At 36.6% G+C, this 26,203-nt stretch overlaps 1 protein-coding gene across 1 annotated transcript in view; it reads left to right on the top strand.

Moving 5' to 3' along the window:
• The window catches only part of PIEZO2 (piezo type mechanosensitive ion channel component 2), a gene marked incomplete in the record, with an annotated part of 2,710,318 nt that overhangs the window by 2,197,410 nt on the left and 486,705 nt on the right, over window positions 1-26,203 (top strand). Inside the window, 3 exon segments of the mRNA XM_044067359.1 lie at window positions 10,580-10,645; window positions 15,646-15,812; window positions 19,226-19,422. Coding sequence (XP_043923294.1) covers window positions 10,580-10,645; window positions 15,646-15,812; window positions 19,226-19,422 — 430 coding nt within the window.

The raw sequence follows: 26,203 nt of genomic DNA, 5'->3' as shown, positions 1-26,203 counted from the left end.
CTGGCTAGCCAAATAGTTCACAAATAGGACACAAGAAGTCAGGATAGGTGAGTTTACTGCCACAAAAAGGCCATTCACTGATGAAGTTGCCCAGGGATCAGTGCTTGGGCCATTTCTTTTTGGCAGCTACTTCTCGGAAGTCAAGGCCGATGTCAAAGGCCTCTGGATAATCACATTCATAGATTATTGCAAACTTGGAGCAGTCATAAAATCACCAAAGACACAAACAACCTCCAAGAAGGCAAGACAAAGGCTAGTAACTGGTGCAGGAGTCATGGTCTATAACTCAAAGCCAAAAAATACATAGTAGTATTTTTCAGAAAGATGACCACCCCTGAAAATTACTGCAGCAATAATACACCCTTGATCTCCTACAGACTGCTAAGGGTGATCTATGCCTGGTCTTCAAAGCAGCCTCTGATCCAGAAATTATGGAGCTGTTTCACATCTGTAAAACAAATAACATCATAAACTCCTGATCTAGGTGCCTGAAACTCGTATGCAGCATAAATATTTAAGGGACAGGTATGTGTCTCAGAGACTACTTCTTTGGAACAAGCTTTCATTCCATGTGAAGCAGAGATTATCTTGCACTTATTCAGGTATAACCTGGATTAGTGGATGGGTAATCATACATTTACCCCTCATCAACTACCCATGCCCCTATTAAAATGAGGAAAGTTGTAAATGCTCAACCACTCATACCCAAGTTAACCCCCTATAAAGTGAGTGGTATCATAAACTGTCAAATACATTTGGGAAGTATGGCTAGGGTTCCAAAGGGCCTTTAGGGCAATTATACTATCAATCACATGTGATCCATGTCTTTGTTGCATATGCTGATGTGAAATTTGCCCTTGTTTGTGTAAACAGAAGACCACTGAGGCAGCTTATATAATGCAAAGAACAAGAAACAAATATTATAGAGCTGGTGCGGGGTTAGAGTGGCACAGTGGTGCAGTCATTAGCATTGCTGCATCAGAGCACTTGGTTCTCCAGTTCTCTTCACTGCTGGGGTTCCTTCAATGTGGAGATTGTATATTATTTCTTTACCCACATTGTTTTTACAAACTCAAACAGGCTTAGTTGCTTCTTCAATAACTTCATAGAAGAGGAATTAACTTCTGAAGTTTTGAACTTATTACTGCTGCTTAATATTGTAAAATTTGATTGTTTTATTTTTTGTTTTTCACAAATAACAAGGAAGGAAAGTCAGTCTTCTACTGTAAAACTGAGGACAACTATCTCCTCACATCTCTATTGTATATTTTGTACTTGTATATAAAAAGTCTGAGGTACCAGCTGGATAGAGCAGATTTGTTGACTGGTGAAGGTCATTCTCAAGACACTGATTGAAATATTTAGATGCAAAATACGTTTCTCATTCACATTGGGTATAATAGGCTCAACATTACACTTTTTGGAATATTTATTTAAAGTTAAAAACTGGGTGGGGGACAGTAGGGGTAATCAAACAGGAATTAAAATCCATTTAAAATACTAAAACTAAAAAAGCAAAAAAATGGAATTAAGTGCCAGTCTAATGAAATCTGTAGTATTTAATGATGAAAATGTTTGCTAAATTAAAGTGTTATTGTAATAAAGCAAGTTCTTTAATATTCTGGTACTCAGTGTCATTTTTTACTTTTAATGTTTGCAGCTATAAACTTACAATTACTAGTTTACGCCCGCAGCAAAGTTATTCCTTAGAATATTTCCTTAAGTTTGATTATCCATGCAACAAATACCAGTGGTGGTGTCAGTGGTGCGACAGGTAGCACATTTAAGTCCCCAAAAAATGAAGATAGAGTGAAGGTGCCGTGGTCAAAATAAAAGTCTCAAAATACAAGAACAAAACCACTGACAACCAACGTAAAACTCAAAGCAATTTAATTATCAGAAAGAGCAAAGTTTCAGGTATCAAGTACCCTTCCTCAGTGCTAGTAACACACATCTAAAATAACACTCATTTTATAGTGTTAAAACATCCACACAGCCAATAAAATAATTTATGACGTTCAAATTATTGAAGTACCAGTACATGATAGCTATCAAAGATGTATACATATATATGTATGTACTTAAAACCAACATGTATAAAGATCATGAATATTAGAATAACATATGTTTCAAAGAAAATTTTCTCTCATAAGAATATTCAATTTATTGTATTAGACATTTATCACTGCTTGCTTGGCTTTTAAAATTGGTTTTATGGATACTGTTTGATTAATACCTGCTGGAGAGTCAGCCTGTTGACGGATGAGCCAATTATAGTCTTCTTCCAATTTGGTATTTATATCACCTCTTCTTAGTGATTTGGACAACAAATCAATAACCCTAAACCTAAAATAATGGGTGCTGTTTTCAAAGACATGCTTAGCCAAGGAGTTACTCATTACTTGTCTTCTAATATCACAATTGTGTTCAATAATCCTATCTTTTAAGCGTTGTATGGATTTACCCACATGAAAACTTGTACATTTAACACACGTAGCAAGATATATTATTGGTGTTACATGTGGCATAATACTTAAAAGTATAGGAAGTGTCAGTAGAAGGATGTATAAAGACGTTATTCCTCTCAATAGAGTTACAACAACAGTTTAGGCACATAAAAGTGCCATATTTAGTAGTTGTTTTTTCACATTATTTTCTTGCATGCCCTTATAGCACAATCTATTTTTAAGATTTTAGAACAATTATGAAAAGAAAACCTAGGATTTTCAGGTAATTCAGGTAAAGTTCTGAGTATACCCCAATTATCAGAAATAATCTTTTTAACCCCATCACTACACCTACTATATGTGGTGGTGTATCATAGGGCATTAAGTTTTCTGGTATCAATACCTTCAATATTAGTTATGGCAGCACCCATAACAGTAAAATATGGTTTAGCCAATAAGTTTCTATGTAGTAAAACATCTTTCTTCACACTAGTCAGAAAGTATTGCCCATAGCCTCTTTGAACAAAGGCATCCATTGTTTCATCTTTTTGTTTAATACATTCTGAATTATTTGTATTTAATCTAATAACGTGTGTAATCTGTGCATTTACAATCCCCATAAAAACATGTGAGAGGTGCATGCTCTTCTTGAGCAAATACTTATTCTTTTGTACTTTTTTTTATAAACTGAAGTATTTAAATCTGATCCATCATATTTTATGACAACATCAAGAAATTCATTTTACTAAATGAATAATGTACAGAAAACTTCAAAAACTCAGTGATATTATTCAGATGTTCTACAAACAAAATTAAACAATTTTCTTCACCATCCCAAATTAAAAACACATCATCCACAAACCTCTTAAAAAATAAAAATTATTTAGCATAGTAGTCAGGTCCATTATATATATTTTCAGCCTCCCAGTCACTTGAAACCAAAGTGGCATAAGCATTTGCTACTGGGGTGCCCATGGCGACCCCGGAGGACTGATGAAAATATTTCTTGTTAAAAATGAAAATATTATTTTCCAGTACCAGACTCAATTCACATATTGTTTCAATCTGTCTTCCAGAGCCAAAATGTTGTTTGCATAGAATCTCTCTAATCCCAGAAGTCCCATAACCATTTGAGATCACAGTGAACAGCAATTTTATATGTAATGTGACCATAATAAAGTTAGTACAGGTTTTTCCTCTAAACCAACCATGAAGCTGTTGTAAAAAATCAGCGGTATCTCTTAAATAACTTTTAACAAAGTTTAGATATTTACTTAATTCAGTTTGTAGATACACAGAGACAGGCTCAGTGATCCAACCATGCCTGGACACAATAGGTCTCATAGGGGGTTTCTCTAAAGATTTGTGGATCTTAGGGATACCATTATATTTTTATATAGAAACGGTAAAATACATAAACATATCCAAAGTAATGTTATTCATCAATTGTAATTCATAGAGTAGTATATTCACATTATTAATAAATCTATCAACCTGAGCAGAAGTTATTTCTGAGAATGCTGTTCTATCATTTAAAGTATCAAACACTCCAGAAAAATAGTCATCCTTATTCATGATGAAAACTGCACCTCCCTTGTCAGCTTCTTTTAAAATAATATTCTCATTACTTTCTGACTCATATAAAGTCTGTCTTTCCTCATTGGTTAAATTAAATATCCGTTTAAACTTCCCATTCTGATAATTTTTTTTAACTGGGTTTCATATATGTTATAGAATGCTTGTGTTATAGGGTGGCTAATGGGAATAAAAGCGCTACTACGTTTACACACATTGCACATTTCATTTAAAGAGTTACCATAGATTAATTTCAAATCCAAATTGCGCACAATTTCAAATCAGTTAGAGCATTAATAAGTCCTTCAGTGTTGCTTGGTATATACTTAAGTCCTTTTTCATGCAGAGAGAGAGATGCAAAGAGTCAAGTTCCATATCAGAAAGATTTACAACACAAGAATGTTTAGTACCTAGATTTTAGTTCTGTTGCACGTCCTAGGGCCACTGCAACTTCTCTCCCTGCTTCTCGGTAGCACATTTACCTTTAGTGCAGATGGCTGTGGGTTCTATTCTGACACCTCTAAATCAGTTGCTGACACTGCAGTGCAGCATAAGGAGAAGGGGGTGCTGCACTCATTATATCATCCTTCAGCTGAGAAGTTAAACCAATGCCCCATCTGTCTGAGTTGGTGGTGAATATAAAAGATCTCATAGTACATATTGAAAAGAAAAGGGGTCCTTCATATATAAATACTTACAGATGTACAACTATATGCAAATATATTTACACATATTCATAATTTCCATTACAGTCATACTAAATTTTCAACCCTATTAGACCCCATTCCTTTTTCCATAACCAACATCTGATTTTACTTAAGATGGTTGCCAAAATCCGTTTACAATTAAACATGATTTTATTTATTCTTTCATTCCATATAACAAATATGTCATAAAATAACTTTTCATCTATTCTTTTAACATATTCTTTATATCTATTATTATATCTATATTTAATCATATACATATTTATTTTATTTACTTCTTTTATATCTTCTAAAAGATTTCTTTACATAGTTTTCCCCATAATTATTTACTCTTTTATATTTCAAAAACACATGTTCCACAGTTTCTTCTTCGTAATAATGTAAACATATTCTAGCACTTTTCTTTTTGTATGGTATATTTCTTTTTCCTGGAAATTTATCTATTACCAGTCTTCAGAAAAAATCTTGATATTCTACTTTATGATTACACCATTTGCTTCTTATTTTTATAGCTTTTTTTCATATGTTAGATTTCCCCATGGATTTATACCATGCTTTGCTATCTTTTTGTATATCATCAGTTTTATTTTCCACAAAAATATTTTTTTTCATAATATTTAATTTCTTCATTTATGGACTCTTTTTCTCTTACTATATTTTACCATACCCAAAATGTTATCATACTTATATGTACAATTTTACTACTAATCTCATCTTTTTCATTTTTTCACTTTAACACTTTGTACAAATTTAATGAAGCAGTGTATACCACTGGGTTAATTAATCCTAAAAATTTAATGAAGCAGCGTATACCACTGGGTTAATTAATCCTAAACCTCCTCTTTATTTGCATACTAAACTCCTCTTTTTATTGGATTTAATCTAAAACTCCTTATAAATGAAAAAAATATTTGGAATAATTCCTTTTCAAATACTATTGGCAACCTAAATACACTTGGCTAAATGTCCTATTTTCCCATCAGTACTGAATTTATAATATAAGCCTTTTTTCTGAATGATAATGTATAAGTTCTTGGGAAAAGACATCTTCTTCTTTCGGCTTTTCCCAGTTAGGGGTCGCCACAGCAGATCAACTGTCCACTCATGATTGGCAGTGGAGTTTTACAGTGTCGAGTTGCCAGCCCGGCACCCAACCTTCCACAGAAGGCACACACATGCACACACTCAAACCTAGGGCAAATTTAGAGTGTCCAATCCACCTACTGCATGTCTTTAGGATGTGGGAGGAGACCGGAGCACCCGGAGGAAACCCACACGACCACAGGGAGGACATGCAGACTCCACATAGAAGGCACCCCAGCCGAGAATCAAACCGGAGAACCTCTTGCTGTTAGGTGGCAATGCTAACCGCTGCACCACCGTGGCCACCTTCTTGGGAAAAGACATGTTTGTTTTATTTTTCTTTTTGTTTTCCCTCTGAATTCTGTTTACATCTTTATTCCCAAATGTTATACCTAACACAGAAATTTCATTCTTTCTAAAACATAAAACCCTATCTTTATTACATCACTTAAACCATTACTTTTCTCTTTATTTAAAGCCATCCCTATCACTTCTAGACATTCATTTGGGCAAATTATTACTTATTTTATCCAAATTTTATTTTTTTGTTTTGCAATTATTATAATGTCCTCTTCATATGTTAATAGAACTGAAATTCTTAACCCTTCAGGTGTTATATACTATACCTTCTTCATTTTGTACTTTATTTCACATACTATCACATTCATAACTAATGCAAAGCATATACAACTCATTGGACATCCCTGCCTTATACCACTCTTCATGTGTACGTCTTGACTTAACTAGCCAAATACAATTATTTTCACATTATTACTGTATGCTGACATACATCATATACTCTCTTTCTGACTTAAACTCTTTTATTGTTAGCCATAAGATTTCATGTCCTATAGTATGAAATGCCTTATTAAGATCCCCTATCATGATTTTTCCTTCTTCTTTTATATTCATAATATCATCCACAATTTCTCTAACTATAATTAATAATTATTGACAGCCCTTCCCCTTTATACTACATATACTATCTTCCATGGTATGTTATATTTCAGCTTCAAACCTCTTGTATTATTTTCATAAAAATCTTATAATTATTCAGTAACATGTCTCCAGGTTTTTAGTTGTCTTCTAGCTTCCTTCTTCCACATGAATTTAAGTATTCCACTAAGTAATTCTTTATACATAGAAACTTCATTTAACCATTCATTCAAAATCTTTAAAAATATATATTTTTTGCCAATCCCTTAAATTGTTATATATTTAATACCCTATTCCATCTGGTCCTGCAGCCAAATCTATATTTACTTGTCTAAATACTTTATTAGCTCATTTAAAGAAATCTCTTTTTCCAACTCTTTATTCTCTTTTTCTGTTAATATTCTTACTTTCCATGTTTTTCACTACCTTCATTTTCCTTTAAACATTTCTTCTATGAATTGTATTACACTATCCATAATCTTTTCCTGAGTTCTTTCTATTTCTCCTTTTACGTGTTTTATTTCTCTCATTACACTACCATCTTCCTTTACTAATCTGATTAAATAAATTGATACTTCTTCTCTTTTTCCTTGTAAAACATACCTTTGCTTATATAAAAATTCTTGTATTTTTCTTGATTTCTTTCATAGTTATTTTTCTTTGTCAAAGTACTTACTGTCATTATGGTCTAAATTTTACAATGCATCATCATTATCTGTTCTTTTAGTTTTTTTTTCTAATTTTCTCATATCATATTGGCACTGTAAAAAAAATTTTTATATTTTTTTAAATATCATCCACCATTCAGACGAATTTTTATAACATTATCACGGTAATATTATCTTTCTAAAACTGTATTACTAATTTCTTTCCTTATTTATTCCATGCTTTCTCATTTATCTTTTTATTCATTTGCCTGCTTTTATATGTTCATTGTTTTCCTTTATCTTAAGCATATTAAAAGATGATCAGAAAATCCTGTTTCAAATACCTCCCTTTTTCCTATAACTAAACCTTGTGATGCTATAACATAATCTATTTCAGTCTTAAACATACTCCTTTTATAAGTTCATGAATTTTTGTTCCAAAGTTTTAACTTACCACATCTTATAACTTTTAACATTTTTCTTATATCATTTACTTTCTTTTTATATTTGCATCTTAAACCACAGTTAAAGTCTCATGCTCTTATAATATTCATATTTATTACTACACAGTATAAAATCTAATAAAATACATTTTACCTTGTTTACAATTAGTATAAGCATATAAAGTTATAGTTATATATGTTTGTTATTTCCATTTAAAATCTACAGTGGTTAATCTTCCAATTTTTTTGCTAAGGTTGAATCTAATATCTTTACTGTATTTATACAGATTAAAGTTATTCCAGAACATTTCTCATTTCCCAAATTCCAGATGATCTCCCGCTCATAGTTTCTCTGTTTATAGTCATTATTCATTTGTTAAACATCTTCTGTCTTCTTATATAATTGCATCTACATCACATGTATTGAACCACTCCAAAATCCCTATTCTTCTTACTATATTCTTAATACTAGTCACATTTATAGAACACACTCTAAAATTCTCATTTTCCCTTTTCCTTAGATTCTTAAGCTTCGTAGGTTAATAGCTAATTACTATTCTAGTTTTCTTAATAGACCATTATAAGCTTAGCTGATTTTCTTCCCAAAGATGAGAATTGACCACCGTACCTTGTGTTTGTGAGTCAAACACATTAACCATTATAAAACTCCCCAATGATTAGCTACATATATTCTTTTCATCCATTTCCTTTCTTTTTTTGTACTTACCCCTTTAACTTTTATTTTTCAGTCTTTTACCCTTTTGCCAATGGAATTTTTTTTCTTTTACTACCTCCCAATTAACATCTTCTTCATCACTTATTTCAGAACCTTCTTCTGTGTCCTATTTATTACTCTTTCTCATCTATTTTTTCTTTTGTCTACTTCTAAAATTTCTTTGCTTTCTTTTTCTTTTTCCTTATCCTTATTTTCATTTTTGCTATCCAGCTATAGCTGTCCAATTTTGTTACGTTTATAACATTTCATTTCACGTTTTCGCATCATCCCCCATTTCTCCACAAATATAACATTTTTTTAAACAGTTGCTTATCAAATGTCCTTCTTTTTCCCAGAAAAAAAAACATGTTTTGGGTTGTACCCAGTATAATTACCATACCACACCCCTATTCCCCACCGCATTTATCATGTTTGGTACATGTATATATTTTTTTCTCTTTGTATTTTTAATACAATATTGCAAACCCATCTGCCAGTCTATAAACCCCTTTTAAACTTAAAACTTTTTTTTTTTAAACTTTTGCAATGTCCAGTATTTCTTCACATCAAGTTTTCAAATGTCCTTTCAAAGTCTCTTTTCCACCTCTATTTGAAATTGTATATGAATTTACTTTTTTGTTTCCCTGTTAAATGCTTTTATCACACAATGATTCAATGGGTTGCAGTTTTATTTTTTCATATTCTTTAAGAAATTTTTCCCTTGAAAAGCAATCTCAAATATAATGTTACAGAATGCCTCTTAAGAATAAATGCTCTTGCCTTATGTGCTTTTACACCCAAAGGAGCTATTAAATTGTCCCATGCTTCATACTTCTCCATTTCTTTGTCTTCTTTACTTTCAGTCCTTATTATATTCTTTAATTTTTCATTTTCTTCTGCCTTCTTTTCTGTTACTCCCCTTTTGTTTTCTTTTACTTTCTCTACATATGTTTTCTTTTTCATCTCAACACTATTCTTCAGGATTGTTTGCACATCCTCCTTCTATATTTTCTCCATAATGCCCCCCCACCCCCCAGGAAATATCTTCTTAATTTTCTGTCTCACTCTACATCACCATTTCTTTAAGTAAATCATCCCACAACTCTCTCAGCTGGAGGGTTGTAATTATATAGCTATCATTTGCCGACTCATCTCCATCAAACACATTTCTTTGAAACATCTCCTCAGAATCCTGCACACATTGTCTGGTCTCGATATTTCCTTTCTCCTCCATTTCTCTCACCACTCCATTATCTCCTTTTCTCTCCATCTGCCTCCCTGCATCTCTGGGCCACCCCTGCACCTGGAATGGAAACAGGAGGTGCTCCTGCAAAATGAGCCCCACTCACAGCAATGATGAGTAGGGGAAGTTTCCCAATGCCCTGGCCAATTTCACCTAATAGTATCAATACCACCTCAGGTCTCCCTTGAAAAGAAGGCTAGTGGGACTAACACACCCAACAAAGGATAAATAAATAAATATGATGTGTATCTTGTGGACTTGTCAAGACTTATGAGGGTTTACAAAGGTAATATGAAATTTGTTAAAATATTAGATGGATATTGCTAAAAGTATATAAAAGGAAGCATTTACATATTATATACTAATTATTTTGCTCATTTTTTGCCCTGGCAGCATGTTAGCAGAAATATGACAAAGTTCATACTTCACATGTATACACACATATTCACACACCTACATGTACACATACATATGTGTACACACATACATATGAGTGTATGCACACACACACACACACACACACACACACACACACACACACACACACACACACACACACATGCACATGTGAATGAGTCATTGTTAAACCAAAGTTGAACAGGAATGGAAACATTCAGCTTTGATATGAACCAAAACAAGTAGACTTTATTTCCAGACTGATTTGTTTCAGAGGTACTTATCTGATTACTTTTTTAACATTTGTGTCTCTATGCATACTGTTAGCCTTGAAATGACTGTAGCATTGTTGCAAACAGATCATGCTTGTTTTGTTGCATTGATTAGGTCATATTGCTATAGAATGTGAAGAGCGAGAAGAGGAACCTGAAAAAAAGTCGTCTGATGGGCCAGGTGGGTTATAATTTTTTTCTCGTACTATAAAGAAAAGGACATTCTTATGTTGTAACTGAATATCATTCTTTAGAAATGAACTATGCACTATTGCGTTGCACTATTATCACATGTAATTATGTGAAGGAAAAGTATACCTGGTAAATCCCACACCAAGAAGGAGAAAGAGGTCAAAAAGTATACCTGGTAAATCCCACACCAAGAAGGAGAAAGAGGTCATCGTCTCACTCTACTCTTCCCTCATTAGACCAATCATTGAGTATATTGCCCCATTTGGCATGTACCTCACTAAACACCTGCAACAGCTGGAAAGGTCACAAAAGTACCTCACAAAGAGGATTATAGACCTTAAACACATGCCCTACATGGACAGACTCAAAAAACTCCAGCTTTTCTCTGTCTCATATTATCTATCAAGAAGCGATCTCTGCTTGACTTACAAAACCATGTCCCAGCTCTGTTAGAAATGTTACACCTAAAAAATCCCAATCCCTCTGCACCACACACTCCAAGAACCTTAACCTCATTACCACAATCAACAGAACATACTGGAGGGACATGTTCATAACCCAGAGAATGCCCATGCTCTGGAATAGACTCCCCATACATGTCAAGCAGAGCACCTCACTGGCCCTTTTCAAGAGAAATCTTGATGAGTGGATGGGAAATAGAAAGTTCACCCCAAGGATCACTCCAGTGGCTCTACGGGAACTAACGGTGGCATGATGCCAGGGCACTTCTATGGGCTAAGTTATAAAGGCTCCAGGACCGTTGGCCTAGTACACACCTATGAACCAAGAGTATACGAATTAATAACGAAGACTAGGAAAGGCAAGGTACCCATCTATACTGGAACTGACAAAGAGTATTGACAAATTCTCTTAACAGCTAAAACCAGAGAGAAAACAGATTTTTTCCACTCCAGTGCCTTGTTTCAGTACACCATTCTTCCCTTTGGATTGCATGGTGCCCCTGTAACATTTCAGTGACTTATTGCTTAGGTTTTAATACCCCATAATTAGCATAATCAGTTTGCTTATTTTTTTATTTTTTTTTAGTTGATGTTGTCATTCACTATGAAGACTGAGATTTACATTTTGCTGAAGTGCAAGTTGTCCTTGATACATTGAGAGAGGCTAAGCAAACTGGTTATGGTCAGACACTAAAAGGAGGTGCATTTCGTCATGAAGAGTTGGACCTTTCCTAGTACCAAAAATAAGTCAGGGATTCTGATATCTAGGGCTGGGAAGTCACTACAGGAAGTTTATGCCTTACTTTGAAACTATTAACAACATCACTGACTACTTTAACAGAAGGGAAGTTGCTCCCAGAAAATAAAATAAAGTATGGAAGGAGATAATTGCTTTAAACATTTAACAGAATGAATATGCTCAGAGCCAGTAATTGAAACTGCAGACTTTAGTAGTCCATTTTTATTGAGCACATATGCTTCAGAGGTGGCTCTGGAGGCTATGCTTTTCCAGCTCTGGGACAGGAAAGAGCAATCTGTTTATTACTCAAACCATATATTAAGAAAGGCTGAAATTAAACTCACCACAACAACTGAGAGGGAGTGTTTAGCCATGAAATGGACCCTCTCATCCCTTAAATAGTATTTACTTGGTAGAAATTCACTCTGGTAACTATTCATGATCCTCTTCCTCCTCATGTGGTTCCACAGTCAGCAGGATGGTACCACCAAACTTTATTGCTGAGCCCTCTCACTTCAAACTTTTAAAGTCCATGCAAAACACTGATTTGGGGCAACCCCCCCATAATGAGGATAACCTAGTGAGGGCTTATAGACCATCAACCAGGCATGAACCCAAGGGTTTCAATCTCAGAATGGTCATTGTAGCATAGTCTGATGATTTTTGCCAGTTATAAGAGTATAAAGAGGCCCAAAATATAAAAATGGTGGTGTAAATAATGCATACAATCTTTAAAAGTTGACAGGAACCTGCTTTTATAAGTTCATAGGTTCATAGCTTGGTACTAGGCTATCAGCTCTAGGGCCTATACAAGCCTAGCCATAACAATTCCCTGGCTATTTCTTCCCACACTATTTACTTCCCTGGACCCCTGTCTAGCAGGGCGACTGACGTGATCCCCAGGGTGAATTTCCTTTCTCCCATCCAATCATCAAGCTCCCTTTTGAAGATGGCCAAAGAGGCACTCTGCTTGACATGTATGGGCAATCTATTCCAGAATCTGGGGAATCTCTGGGTCAGGAACCTATCCCTCCAGCATGTTTTGTTTATTGTGATGACAAGGTTTAGATCCCTGGAGCGTGTGGCTCTGAGGGATTGGGATTTCTTTAAGCGTAGCATGTCCAATAGATCTGGGTTTGACATGGCTTTGTATGTTAAGCAGAGATCGCCTCTGAGTAGACGATATGCAACAGAGTATAGCTGGAGTTTTTAATGCGGTCAGCGTAGGGCATCTGCTTTAGGCCTGTGATTCTTTTAGTGAGGTATTTCTGTGTCCTTTCCAGTTGTTGCAGATGTCTTGAGAGGTACATACCAAACGGGGCGTTGTATTCTATAATGGGTCTAATGAGGGATGAGTACAGTGGGACAATGACCTCCTTTTTACTGGATGAAAAGCCCTTAGTGATGAGGTGTGCCACATAGAAGGATTTCCTGACTGTTGTGGCAATGTGGTTATCGAAGGTGAGACCACTGTCCACCTGTGTCCCTAAGTCTCTTATCACACTTTTGGTGCTTAGTGTACTGCCACCTATATGGTAATTCATGGGTACATGTTTTTTCCCAAAGGGGATAACTACACATTTCTTGGCATTGAGCTTGAGCCCATGGCTTTGGCACCAAGCATCTGTTTCTGTAAGGCCCTTTTGTAGAGTATCCACATCATTTGGGGATTCAATAATGGCTCCCAGTTTGCAGTCATCTGCGAACTTTGTTTGCCAGAGTCCCTTAGTGTTGGCCTGTACTTCAGAGAAGTAGATGCCAAACAAGAGCGGTCCCAGGACTGAACCCTGAGGTACTTCACTTGTCACTTGTCTGGAGTTGGATTTGGAGTTGGCTACTTTTACAGTGTGGGTTCTATCAGTAAGCCAGTTAGCAACCCATTGGGTGACATAGGGATTAATGCCCAGCTTAGTATGTTTATCTAATATTCCACAGTGGGCAATGGTGTCAAAGGCCTTGGCAAGGTCTAGATAGGCTGTGTGGACCACCTTACCCTTTTCCATGGCTCTGGAAACTGATTCGAAGAAGTCAGTCAGGTTCAGGGGACAAGAACGGCCCTTCACAAACCCAGACTGGGTGGGGTCTAGTGTTTTAAGGTTGCCAATGTCTATTTTTATAAGTTCCATGATAATATGCTCCATGGCCTTGCAGATAAGGCTCGTCAGACTGATGAGACAGTAGTTTCTGGAATCCAAGGTGGATTCTCCCTTGTGGAGTGGGATAACTGTAGCTCTGCGCCACTCAATGGGCACGAAACCTGAGGTGAGGCTATGATTAAACATGACACTTAGGTGAGGTGCCAATTCATATTGTAGTGCATGTAGTACACAGCCTGGGGTGTCATCTAGTCCCATGGATGCTGTATTCTTAGCTTTGGAGAGTGCATTTTTTACCTGTCTGGCCATTATTACTGGAATTTGGCAATCTTCCGGTATTGAGATGGGCCATTTAGGGAGTGAGAGGCGGGGTGAAGAAATAAGAATTAATAAGATTAGATTTACTGAACAGGCCTTTGAAGGTAATATAAAAAAGGGCTGGGATGATCCCAAGCAGACAGTGCATGACATTGTAAAAGGGACGTTAATGTCTAGAGCCATGGCCCTCAGAAACAGAACTAACAAAACTGAAAAACAGACTTGGAGAAGAAACTAAAAATGCTACTACTAGAAGGAATCCAAGAGAAATACCATAAGAGACTGTTTCCCAGCAGCAGGAGGCTAAACTAAAGACACTTTTTGGACGTTTTACTTAAAAAGACAGCAGTTACTTTATTTAGAAGAACCTGTCTTATAGGTTCATTGGTGCTTACTGGGCTATTGATTTGTGAGGAACAAGCCTTGCTTTACATTCCCATCTTAGTTTTTTAGCCCTTATATTTTGTGCATGACTTTCCCAGCTGCAGGCAGAACAAGGATATGTTGAGACATTTACTTGTTGCTCCCTTCCACGAGGGTGCCCTCTCACTTCTGCTTATCTGCACTTATATAAAATAAGCACTGTTTTGTTAAGACTGGAGGTCTCAGCTGCATTAATTTCCCCATATACATATGGTCTTCTGTACGTAGGTTGGTCAACCAGTTCTGATGGTTGTGAAAGAGAGGAAATGTGCAGATGTGTTTGAACATCTGAACAATCTTTGGAAGGGTGAATTATTTGGTGTTGTAGTGATATTCTTCAGTGTTTTAGTGGTGGCTGTTTCTGTAGTTGACCAGTGTTGATATGTGTGTGTGTGTGTGTGTGTGTGTGTGTGTGTGTGTGTGTGTGTGTGTGTGTGTGTGTGTGTGTGTGTGTGTGTGTGTGTGTGTGTGTGTGTGTGTGTGTGTGTGTGTGTGTGTGTGTGTGTGTGTGTGTGTTTGTGTGTGTGTGTGTGTTATCTATATATGTCTATATATGTAGGAATACCTAAAGAAAGCTATAGGTATATACATATCACATTGTCAAGTGCATTATAACAGGGCATTTATCTGTTTTACAGGTCCCCTTCCCAAGGAAAACCGAGCCATGTATGTTGAAGTACTATTGTACATCAGACAGCACCTGTCTGACTTCTTGTTCTTTCCTGTACTAAGATTATTGGAAACATGAGTGCCAGTTTATTCCTTTATGCTGGTAATTTGTATGACAATGTTCAGAAGTTACTACTGCTTAGATAGGCAGATATTGTTGTGTGCATGACATTCAAAAAATATTCTTCTGTTAAAATACACTGCAACTCAACTACCAATAGGAAAAGAAACATATAAACAGTTGTATGCCATCATTAACTTTTCATGCTGTTCTCACCAACAGATAATATAATCAAGAGAATCTTCAATGTGCTCAAGTTCACCTGGGTGCTCTTTTTGGCTATGCTGGATAGTTTTATTACCTGGCTTAATTCCATCTCAAGAGAACACATTGATATATCCACAGTACTAAGGATAGAGAGGTGTATGCTGACCAGAGAAATTAAGAAGGTAAGTGCTTGTATTCTGCATTATTCTAAAATCATCACTCAACCAAGTATGGTTTATTGGTTTGTAGTATAGAGAACACAGTGTTTAGACTTACCAGAACAAAAACATCATCCATTCGTATTTTCATCTACTGTAGTATCACCAGCTTATTAGCCTTGTACACATACAAGTCAGCTGTGGCACTGTCCTATCTATAAATCCTGCCCCATGTTATCCTCCCTAAAATACTATCTCAAATATCCACAAACTCTACAGTTGTCCATCAGGAACAAAACAGGCAACCTGTGCTGAAGTACAATGATGTACACCCAATCCCTGGCTGTGACATTTACCCACTTAACCCTTGCTTATACCTCCTTACACATCTACCATACAGTGCAAAAGATTACATCTTAAATGCAATAAACATCTGCAATAAGATAGTCCTAATATGTGCTTGCTTCAGTCACTACAAACCTGATAACTTGGCAATCACAAACATTTGGCTAAAATCTCATATAAAAGACATTGTTATTTATTTTGTATAAACTGTAAATATGTAATATTATATGCTAATTGCTTTTGTTTGATCTAAATAAACTAAAATTGCCCCACACTACAACATGCTGTGCAGTAATCATAAATACAGGGGTACAGATGGAGTAGGCCATACTTCACTCTTGTATCCTGAACTTGCAAAATTCACCCCAACAGTTCAAAAACACTAAGAAAAAAACACTAAGAAATGCAACACTGTTCTGACGTGAAGACAAAAATCAGCAAATCCTGAAGCCGTGTACTCAGTGTAGTCTATATCTCGCTGACCTCTAACAAACAGGAAGCAGAGAATAACTTCTCATGGCTAACAGCCAATATCAAATAAAAAATGATAATACTTGGCAACATTGATGTAGCATGGAAAACTGATATCAAACCCACACTCTTTCAGAACTTAAGCTTTATGTTGTAATTAAAAATAATTACTTCAGTAGCTATGACTGGCAGAACCTCTAGTTGAGAAAGCATATTGGACTGGATCATATCATTATCTTTGGGTAACATCATACATTTTGGAATTGTTTCTGAATTCCTCACTGAACTGTTGCCAGCCTTTGAGTGTCGTTCCCATAGAAAAATTTAATTTTCTGCTGTACAATTGTTCCACCCTTTAGGTTTAATGACAAATCACTTATATTACTTCCAGCTATGCTCTGCAGTGAAACAATTCTGCCTTATCTATCTTTTCACAACTTAACCTCAAGCAGTCACAAAATGATGGCAAACCTTACACTGGACAACAAAAGATATAAAAAAATCTGGGACCACTGCTGGAAACCACATTGCAAGGATAATTCCCCTTAAATCTTAGTCTCATGTTGGGAGCTCAGTACCAAGGCTAAGTTAGTGATAATTAGTATGAAAATACAGTAATTACTAGCTGTAGTCATATAGGTTTTGGCCGTTTTGTGACATTGTCAGTATGGCGTAAATGGGATTTGGTTTTATTCACTTGAATATACCCATAAGCACTAAAAAAGTCAAATGTTATGAGCATTCAGAAGCTATGTATCTAAAACATTGTTATGCCCACAAGGGGTCATTTGTATAAATCCCTTGGGTCTCCACTACAAAATGTGTAAGGTACTATACAGTATGTAGCCTTGGCTGGGTCTTTCTTGCAGTTTTTACTTTATGGTTTCTTTTTGTGAACTTTTTACCCTATGGTTTAGATACTATTCGGATATTTTGCAGGCACCGTAATGTTTATAGACATAAGGATTAATTTTAAGCAATGTGCTTCTAAAGGGCAACCAAATAATCTACTTATACTCTACTAATGAGGTCATAAAAGTCAGAAATATGCATGCCTAGTGGGGTTTAGCTGTATTAGACTTAAAAAAACATGTTAAATGTCCATAGTATATCATTTGCATATATCCCGTGGGCCTCCCTAGAGGAGGTGTAAAGTATTGCATAATGAAGACTAGCAAGGATGGGTCTTTCTTTCTTGCAGTTTTTATTGACTGGTTTGTTTGTGCAACCTTTTTTCCCTTTGGTTTGGGACTTTTTTTTTTTTCTTGCAGTTACACTAATGTTCATGGACATTAGACTCTGTTTCAAAAGTATAGCCAAAAAAAATCACAAAACCAATTATGCTGTACTGAGGAGGTCAAACAAAGGTTGAAATATGCATGCCTACAGCTACTATTGTTTTTTTTTTCACTTTATTGGCCTGAGTATACCCATAAAGATTTATAAAGTAAAAATTCAGACACCATGTAGCTGAAACATTGTTATGTCCATAAGAGATCACTTGCGTATATCACATGGGCCTTCACTATAGGAGGTTTAAAGTATTACACAGTGAAGACTCTAGCTTGGCTGGGTCTTTCTTGCAGTTTTTACTGAGTTATTTGTCTGTATGACTTGTTTTCACTTTGGGATAGATAGAGAGAAAGCTAGACAACTTGACAGATAAAAATTCTTGTATTGCATCACACTATAATTTTATTGCTGTGCTTTACATCTTTAATGTCCGTACTTTTTTACTGTACAGTTTTTGCCTGGTTTTCTATTGAAAATGGATTATGTCTAAACAGACTATCCCCAGTTAATAACAAAATGAATGAATAAATAAATTTCAGGTGCTCTTATGTACTTTTGATAAACCTGCCTTAATCAAATAAGCTATTGTAGATTCTGTCATGTTACTAATTTGTCAGAGTTCTTAGCATTCGGCATCGTTGTGAACTCTTTAGCCAACTATTGCAATATAGGGTTGTTACAGTGCCAAATATGTAAATGACATTTAAGAGGGATATGATTAATTCCACTGATTTATAAGTAAAAATTATTCTATCAAAACCACCACAGTGAATAGGCAATTACCACAGATATATTTTTCGCATGGTGAGATAAAGTACTACTAGAATCTCATGCGGGGGATGTCACCCCTTGCAAACCCTAAATAGTATGCCATCAAAAACCTCCTAGGTAAATTATAAAAACTTTCTGAGATGCCCCATTCACTGTTGTGGGTTAGATGTAATGTTCTTTATGGAAAGAATGAATAGCTGGAGTAAACAAGTACCACTGGGATAAGACAGTGGCAGTGTTTTTTTCCGAGCAGTGGGATATACAGCACAACACCACTGGTAATGAGTGACCTCCCTAGAACAACAGCAAGAAAAATTTTGAAGTTTGTTTACTAGAGTGATGACAGACTGTTCTTTCAATCTTGTAAAAACACTGATGAATTTGTAATCCTATTTTTCTCCTGAACTTTAGAGAAAAATGAGCACTCAGCCATTGGTATAACACCCTGTTTTGTTTGTAAGAGCTGCACTAATTTCCTGCCATTCAAATCCTGCTGTGGCACTATCTCTCAGGAGCTGACAGAAAAATACTTTCCTTCTTTTGTTTACTTTTTCCAGGGCAATGTTCCAACTCGTGAAAGCATTCATATGTATTACCAGAATCAGATGATGATGCACCTCTCCCGCGAATCAGGACTGGATCAAATTGACAATGAGCCAGGGCCCACAACAAGTACACAAAAGCTGGAACAAACTAGAGCAGCTGACAGAATGGATAGTTTAGATTCAGCTGCTTCACATGACAGTATTTCCAGGTAAGTTTAATGAGATTTTAGATGTGTAACTTCTGCTATTAGCTGCTGCCTGAGACAAATGCCTTCAGATAGGCCATCATACTTGGACATTCTATGTTCATGTTACATAAGTTTATTTGTTGTCATGAAAGCAAAAATATAGACCGATAATATATATATATATATATATATATATATATATATATATATATATATATATATATATATATATATATATATATATATATATATATATATATATATAGACGTGCCTTCGTTGAAGGATGGGCGTCCAGCTGGCACCTCGGTACCATAAAAATCTACTGTCAATCATTAGCAGACCGGAGTTCCGCTGTGGCGACCCCTAACCCGAAAGAAGAAGAAGAACAAATATATATATATATATATATATATATATATATATATATATATATATATATAAAAAATAGCAGGGGTTATGTCACATAAAGAATTTGGAAATAACCCCTGCTGCTTTTTGTGTTTTATTAGTTTTGGTTTGGTGATTTTATATATATGTATATATATATATATATATATATTATATATATATATATATATATATATATATATATATATATATATATATATATATATATATATATATATATATATATAGATAGATAGATATAGCTATATATACATACATATGTGTGTGTGTTTTTTTGTCAGTATTATTTGAGTCGATGATCTGCTGTTAAAAGTTTTTCCATGGCCTCAGGCAGTTCAGCAACAGTTTATTATTATTATTACTACTATTATTTTTTTTCCTTATACACAACTTCTTGCGATTCAGGTCGTAGCCTGCTATAGGTCCCCAACCATGTCACAAGACTCACACTCCACGTTCCTAAGCACTCTGGGAATATTAGGGTCTAACCTAACACTCTCTTACTAGGCAACTTCAAATACCCCTCCATTAACTGGGTAAACTACTCCTGTACCAATACACTTGCCCAATGTTTCCTGGAGTTCATTAATTCCAATGCCCTGGACCAGCTCTTTCTTACCCCCACTAGATGTAGCAATATCCTTGACCTGGTCATTACTAACATGGGTGTCCGTTGCTCTACACCAATAATCAGCTCCTCCCTGGTTACATCTGATCACAAACTAATCATCTTGGAAATCCACATTCCTCCCACCCCACCCCACAAAGGTAACCACCATGAAAAACTTCTCCAAAGCTAACTTTGGGCTTCTAAAAACAGAGGTGGTTAACTTCACAGCACCCATGTAAATGGAAAATAGTTGCATGACCGCAGAATCATACACCAGTGCATTGTACGAACACATACACATATGCATGGCTGTCACCATACCCACTAGAACCAAGACACTTTCCTCCAAAAAAAGGAAGCCAATCAAGTGGTCCCCTGCCATAAACAAACTCTACAACAGAAGGAGGAAACTGATATGGAATAAGGTGAAGTCCCAAGACTGGAAAAACTCCCTTATCAGCCTCAACAAAAAGTTGAGATACCTCATCAAATCCACTAAAGCTAGCTATGAAAACAGAATTGCAGCAGATAGTAAAGACAACCACAAGGCCTTCAATAGTTATGTAAAGAATCTCCACAGCAATACCCAGATTTGCTCTAAGCTACTGCACAATGGTACCACCTATACCGAGCCAACAGATTCAGTGCCAATTTTACCCCTCTCTCCCCCTAAAGGACCAATTACAATACCAGTAGATTGCCAAGCACCCAGTATTACTGCTGCACAGCTTAAAACAGCACTGTCCAAGGCCAGGAATACAGCTTCTATGGGACCTGACAATATCCCTGGTTGTACATGAAAAACTAGAGAAATAGCAAAAGCAGGTAAAAATAAAACACATTGAATCAAAGGTACACACTATGTAGAAGGTTTAATTAAACCTTCTACATAGTGTGTACCTTTGATTCAACATGCTTTTTTTTTATATCTAATATCCCTGGTTATATTCTACATAAACTACAGAGTGAACTGGCACCTCACCTGTGTGCCATGTTCAATCACAGCCTCACCTCAGGCTTTGTCCCTATCGAATGGTGCACTGCTACAGTCATCCCTCTCCACAAAGGAGGAGCAACTACAGACCCTGGGAACTATCGCCCTATTAGCCTGATGAGTCTGATATGCGAAGCTATGGAAAGCATCATCATCATCATGGACCTAATAAACAAGGATATAGGGAATCTCCAAACTCTGGATCCCACACAGTTTGGTTTTGTGAAGGGTAGATATTGCCTGCTCAACATGGTCGACTTCTGTGAGTCATTCACCAGAGCTGTGGATGAAGACATGATGGTTCATACAGCCTACCTTGATCTAGCCAAGGCTTTTGATACCATTCCCCACTCAGGAATCATAGAAAAACTCACTAAGCTTGTCATCAACCCCTGTATCACTAGGTGGGTTGCAAACTGGCTCACAGATAGAACCCACGGTGTGAAAGTAGCTGACTCCAAGTCAGACTGCTGACTAGTCATGAGTGGAGTCCCACAGGGTTCTGTCCTTGGTCCTCTCTTGTTTGGTATCTACTTCTCTGAAGTCCAGGCCAACATGAAGGGACTCTGGCTGACAAAGTTTGCAGATGATTGTAAGTTGGGAGCTATTATTAACTCCCCAAGTGATGTTGACATCCTACAGAAAGGCCTCACTGAGACCAATGACTGGTGTCAGAGCATGGCCTTAAGCTCAATGCCAAAAAATGTGTCATCCCCTTTGCGAAAAACCCAGTTCTCATAAATTACCACATTGATGGTAGTCCACTGAACACAGAAGGCATTATAAGAGATCTGAGAACACAGGCTGACAGCAACCTCTCTTTTGATCACCACATTACCACTGTAGTCAGAAAGTCCTTCTGTGTGGCACATCTCATTATTAAAGGTTTTGCATCCAGGAAGAAAGAGGTCATTGTCTCCATCTACTCTTCCCTCATTAGGCCAACCATCGAGTACAATGCCCCATTTGACATGTACCTCACTAGACACCTGCAACAACTGAAGAGGCCGCAAAAGTACCCCAAAAAGAGGATCCTAGGCCTTAAACACTTGTCCTATATGGACAGACTCAAAAACCTCCAACTATTCACTGTCTCATATTGCCTACTTAGAGGCGATCTCTACTTGATTTACAAAGCCATATCTGACCCAGCTCTGTTAGAAATGCTACATCTAAAGAAATCCCAATCCCTCCACACCACACACTGCAGAGACCTCAACCTCATTACCACAAAGAGAACATGTTGGGAGGGACAGGTTCATAACCCAGAGACTGTGCAAATCCCTCTGTCTTCACCAGTGGCTGTCATTTAGTTTAATATCTACCCCGGCAGAAAAAAAAAACTGACCATAAGCTGTTTTAACATCCAACATCTCTTCTGCCTCTCTAAATGCAAAACAGTTTCCTGTTAAATTAACTTATTTTATCCATTTTTGTTATCTGTGTATGCCTAATGTTTTGCTTTGAGTTGTTCCTTATTTGTTAATCATAATTCTACTTTACTTTTTTCATCTTCATAACTGCAATAGATTTCTTTTCTTGCATGTCTTCCTTTGATTGTTTATACTTTGCTATTCCCCCATTTTTTTCTTCTGCTTATTTCTGTTTCATCTGTTTATTATCTTCCCCTTCTTCTTTTACCATTTTTTTGATATTTACCTAAATAAACATAAGATTAAACACTGACTTTCTGGATTACACAAAGAACATACCATGTTTTCACACTTTTCTTTTATATGCCCCAAGTCACCATGGTTTGGGCTGAGTGGCTAGGTTGCAATGGCCCTAGTGGTTTTAACCTAGTTACAACCTATTTACCTATAAAGAATGTTTCTGTAACTTCCTCCCACAGAACTCCTACTTGTAGTGGGTAATTTCAACCCTTTGATGCAAGTCTCGTAATTAATATCTCTCTTATTTATTTACTTTGCTTATACTGCATGTTTTTGATAGCATCTAAATATGACCCCCCTTTTTCTTAATATGCCTTGATTTTGCCTAGCTTTCCAGTCTGCAGAAACCTACTTCCTTTCTTTCCATAATCATCCCTGATGCTAAACAGCACCTTTCAGGGACAGTAATGTGTCAGTCCCAGCACTCTGCTCCCTTGGTTTTACAGTTTCTGTGTTGGTAACATCTGTACAGCACAAATGACATCACTCTGTATCAGTCTGTTTTGCTTCCAGCATGTGGCTACTGCTCTCTGACTCCTTCTGATGCATTTTTAGTTTTAAAAGTCACACCAGAGTAGTACAGTCACCCTGCATATGCAGTCTTCAGCACTCTTACCTTCTGATTTACTATGTTCTGTCCTGTGAATATCTCATAAATTCAGACTTAAGCTCTGAATGGTTCCCAGGCCTGTAGCAAGAGATCTGCTAAATAAACTGCAACCATATTTCTCAATCTCTTAGTACAATAATTCAGACAAAGCCAAAAATAATGGGGGACAAAGGCCCAATAATAGGGACAGCTTTTAAATACTGCCCTTATGAACTTAGAAAGTTGCTAGAATAAAAGGTTTTCTGTTATCTTACTTTTTCTGAAGGATACGAAGTCTGAAACTCAAACGTTTATCATTATTTAGTGAATTCAGTCCTTGCTGATTTGCCATATATCTGCAATTTTTATGAAAAAATATGAGCAAGAATCTGTGCATTCTGCAGAAATCTGGACAGTTGAGAGGTATGATTGCAGCATGGCAAGAATAACTGAAATGTCTCGCTCATCATCTAAAAGCAGTACTTTTGAATGGCACCTTTAAACACTTGCAGACTCCGTGCTATCTCAATGTATCTCCCCTGAGCAGAAGTGTAACTTAAAGTTGCAATACATCTACAGCAGCCATATCACAAACTCTACATTCTGCTAATTTTGTTTGTAAGGGGGGTATGGCTGTCCATTTACCCCCCCCCACCTCAACATACACCACTATCTAGTCCTATAGTGGAAAGGATTAAGGTAAGCACTAGCCCACCTTATAAAAAGGATTAATGGAAAATGTTGTTTGTCATGACTGACTACGGATATGTACACTGATGTATAAATACTCTGTTCTAAAATCACAAAATTGAAGTGACAATCCCATTCTCAAATCAGTTTAAGTCTTCTTCTTCTTCTTTCGGCTGCTCCCATTAGGGGTCGCCACAGCAGATCAACTGTTTCCATTACTTCCTGTCCTCTGCATCTTGCTCTGTCACACCAACCACCTGCATGTCCTCTCTCACCACATCTATAAACCTTATCTTAGGCCTTCCTCATTTCCTGTTACCTGGCAGCTTCATCCTTAGCATCTTTTTCCCAATATACTCTGCATCTCTCCTCAGCACACGTCCAAACCAACGTAATCGTGCCTCTCTGGCTTTGTCTCCAAACCTTCCAACCTGGGCTGACCTTCTAATATACTTATTCCTAGTCCTGTCCATCCTCGTCACACCCAGTGCAAATCTTAACATCTTCAACTCTGCCATGTCAAGCTCTGACTCCTTTTGATGAAATCTTGGAAAGTGAGAGGATGCCTGAGGAATGGAGAAAAAGTGTTTTGGTACCAATTTTTAAGAATAAGGGTGATGTGCAGAGCTGTAGTAACTACAGAGGGATTAAACTGATCAGTCTCAAATCAGTTTAAGTGGTGGGTAGAAAATGTAAAATTATGCCCCAAACCCAGGCTCCATGTCTAAAATGCAGCACTTATGTGACAGACACTCATAAGTGTCATCACAAAAAAAGCATAATTTTAAAAATACAATCTGCAGCTAAAAACACTTAGCAACACACAAAAAACATTTTTGCATGGGAGATGAAAGCCCTTCATCTTCCACATTTTTGCTGTTAATCTGACATTGCTGCATCTCAGAGTGAAGAGAAATCTCCTAGATACCACAGTCTCAATCGTTAAGAAACAAACACAGGAACTGCATGTTAATGAAAGCACACTTGAGTGCCAGACATTCATTGAAACGTTGCAGTCAAGCTTGGCACCTTCAAATTCATCGTTCTGTGCACATTTATGCTCGCTGCAGCATCCGCAATTAATGTGAGCATGCTATCGGCCTTAAAAAAGGAACAATACTAGATAAGCGATCACAAGAACCATAAGGATCCTAGCAATAAACACCTTTAAGCTAACATGCTTAAAAGTTCTTGCCACCCTTCATAAGTATATAATAGCTCCCACCTCCCAAATCAAAGATGGTGGTACATGATCACCCCAGGTGTGAATTTAAGACTACTGATACAATAATCAATACTTGCCTTAAAGCCAGACAAATTAGTACTTCACTTGACCTGTAGTGATAAGGCATTCCATATGCTGAGAATATACTGAGTTAGAAACCTATCCCTACAGTGAATCTTGTTGTTGGTGTAAGTTTAAGTCCCTATTACAGGTGTTTGTAGAGCCACTGGTTTTGTGAAGAAATAGGAGCTCAAATAGGACCGGGTGTTTTGTGGCTTGGAAGGCAAGACACAGGTGACCTCAGAACAACACGTCTTCTGATATTTCTAATCTACTAGGGCTCATCAACAGTGAGTAAGGGATCCTTGTCTGGGTTTTTGGCCAGATTTCATCTTTTCTCTGTGTTTCCCATGACATGACTAAAAAAGGCCTGAAATAGGTTGAGGTACATATTCAGTTAACAGATGATGAAATTATGTTACTTGTATCCTACTAATGTGAAAGCTCCAGGCAGCACTACTAAACCTTGCAAGTGACACTAGTCTGGCTGCTGACAGAGTTTCTTGGGTTTCTGAGTGTTTTAAAGTAAAACGGTTAACATCAGTGTAAAAC

This window comes from Protopterus annectens, chromosome 3.part1, assembly GCF_019279795.1.
Source record: "Protopterus annectens isolate FY-2018-M chromosome 3.part1, PAN1.0, whole genome shotgun sequence".
Lineage (NCBI taxonomy): Eukaryota > Metazoa > Chordata > Ceratodontiformes > Protopteridae > Protopterus > Protopterus annectens.
The sequence above is the reverse complement of the archived record's forward strand: the minus strand, read 5'-3'. Positions and strand labels throughout refer to the sequence as shown.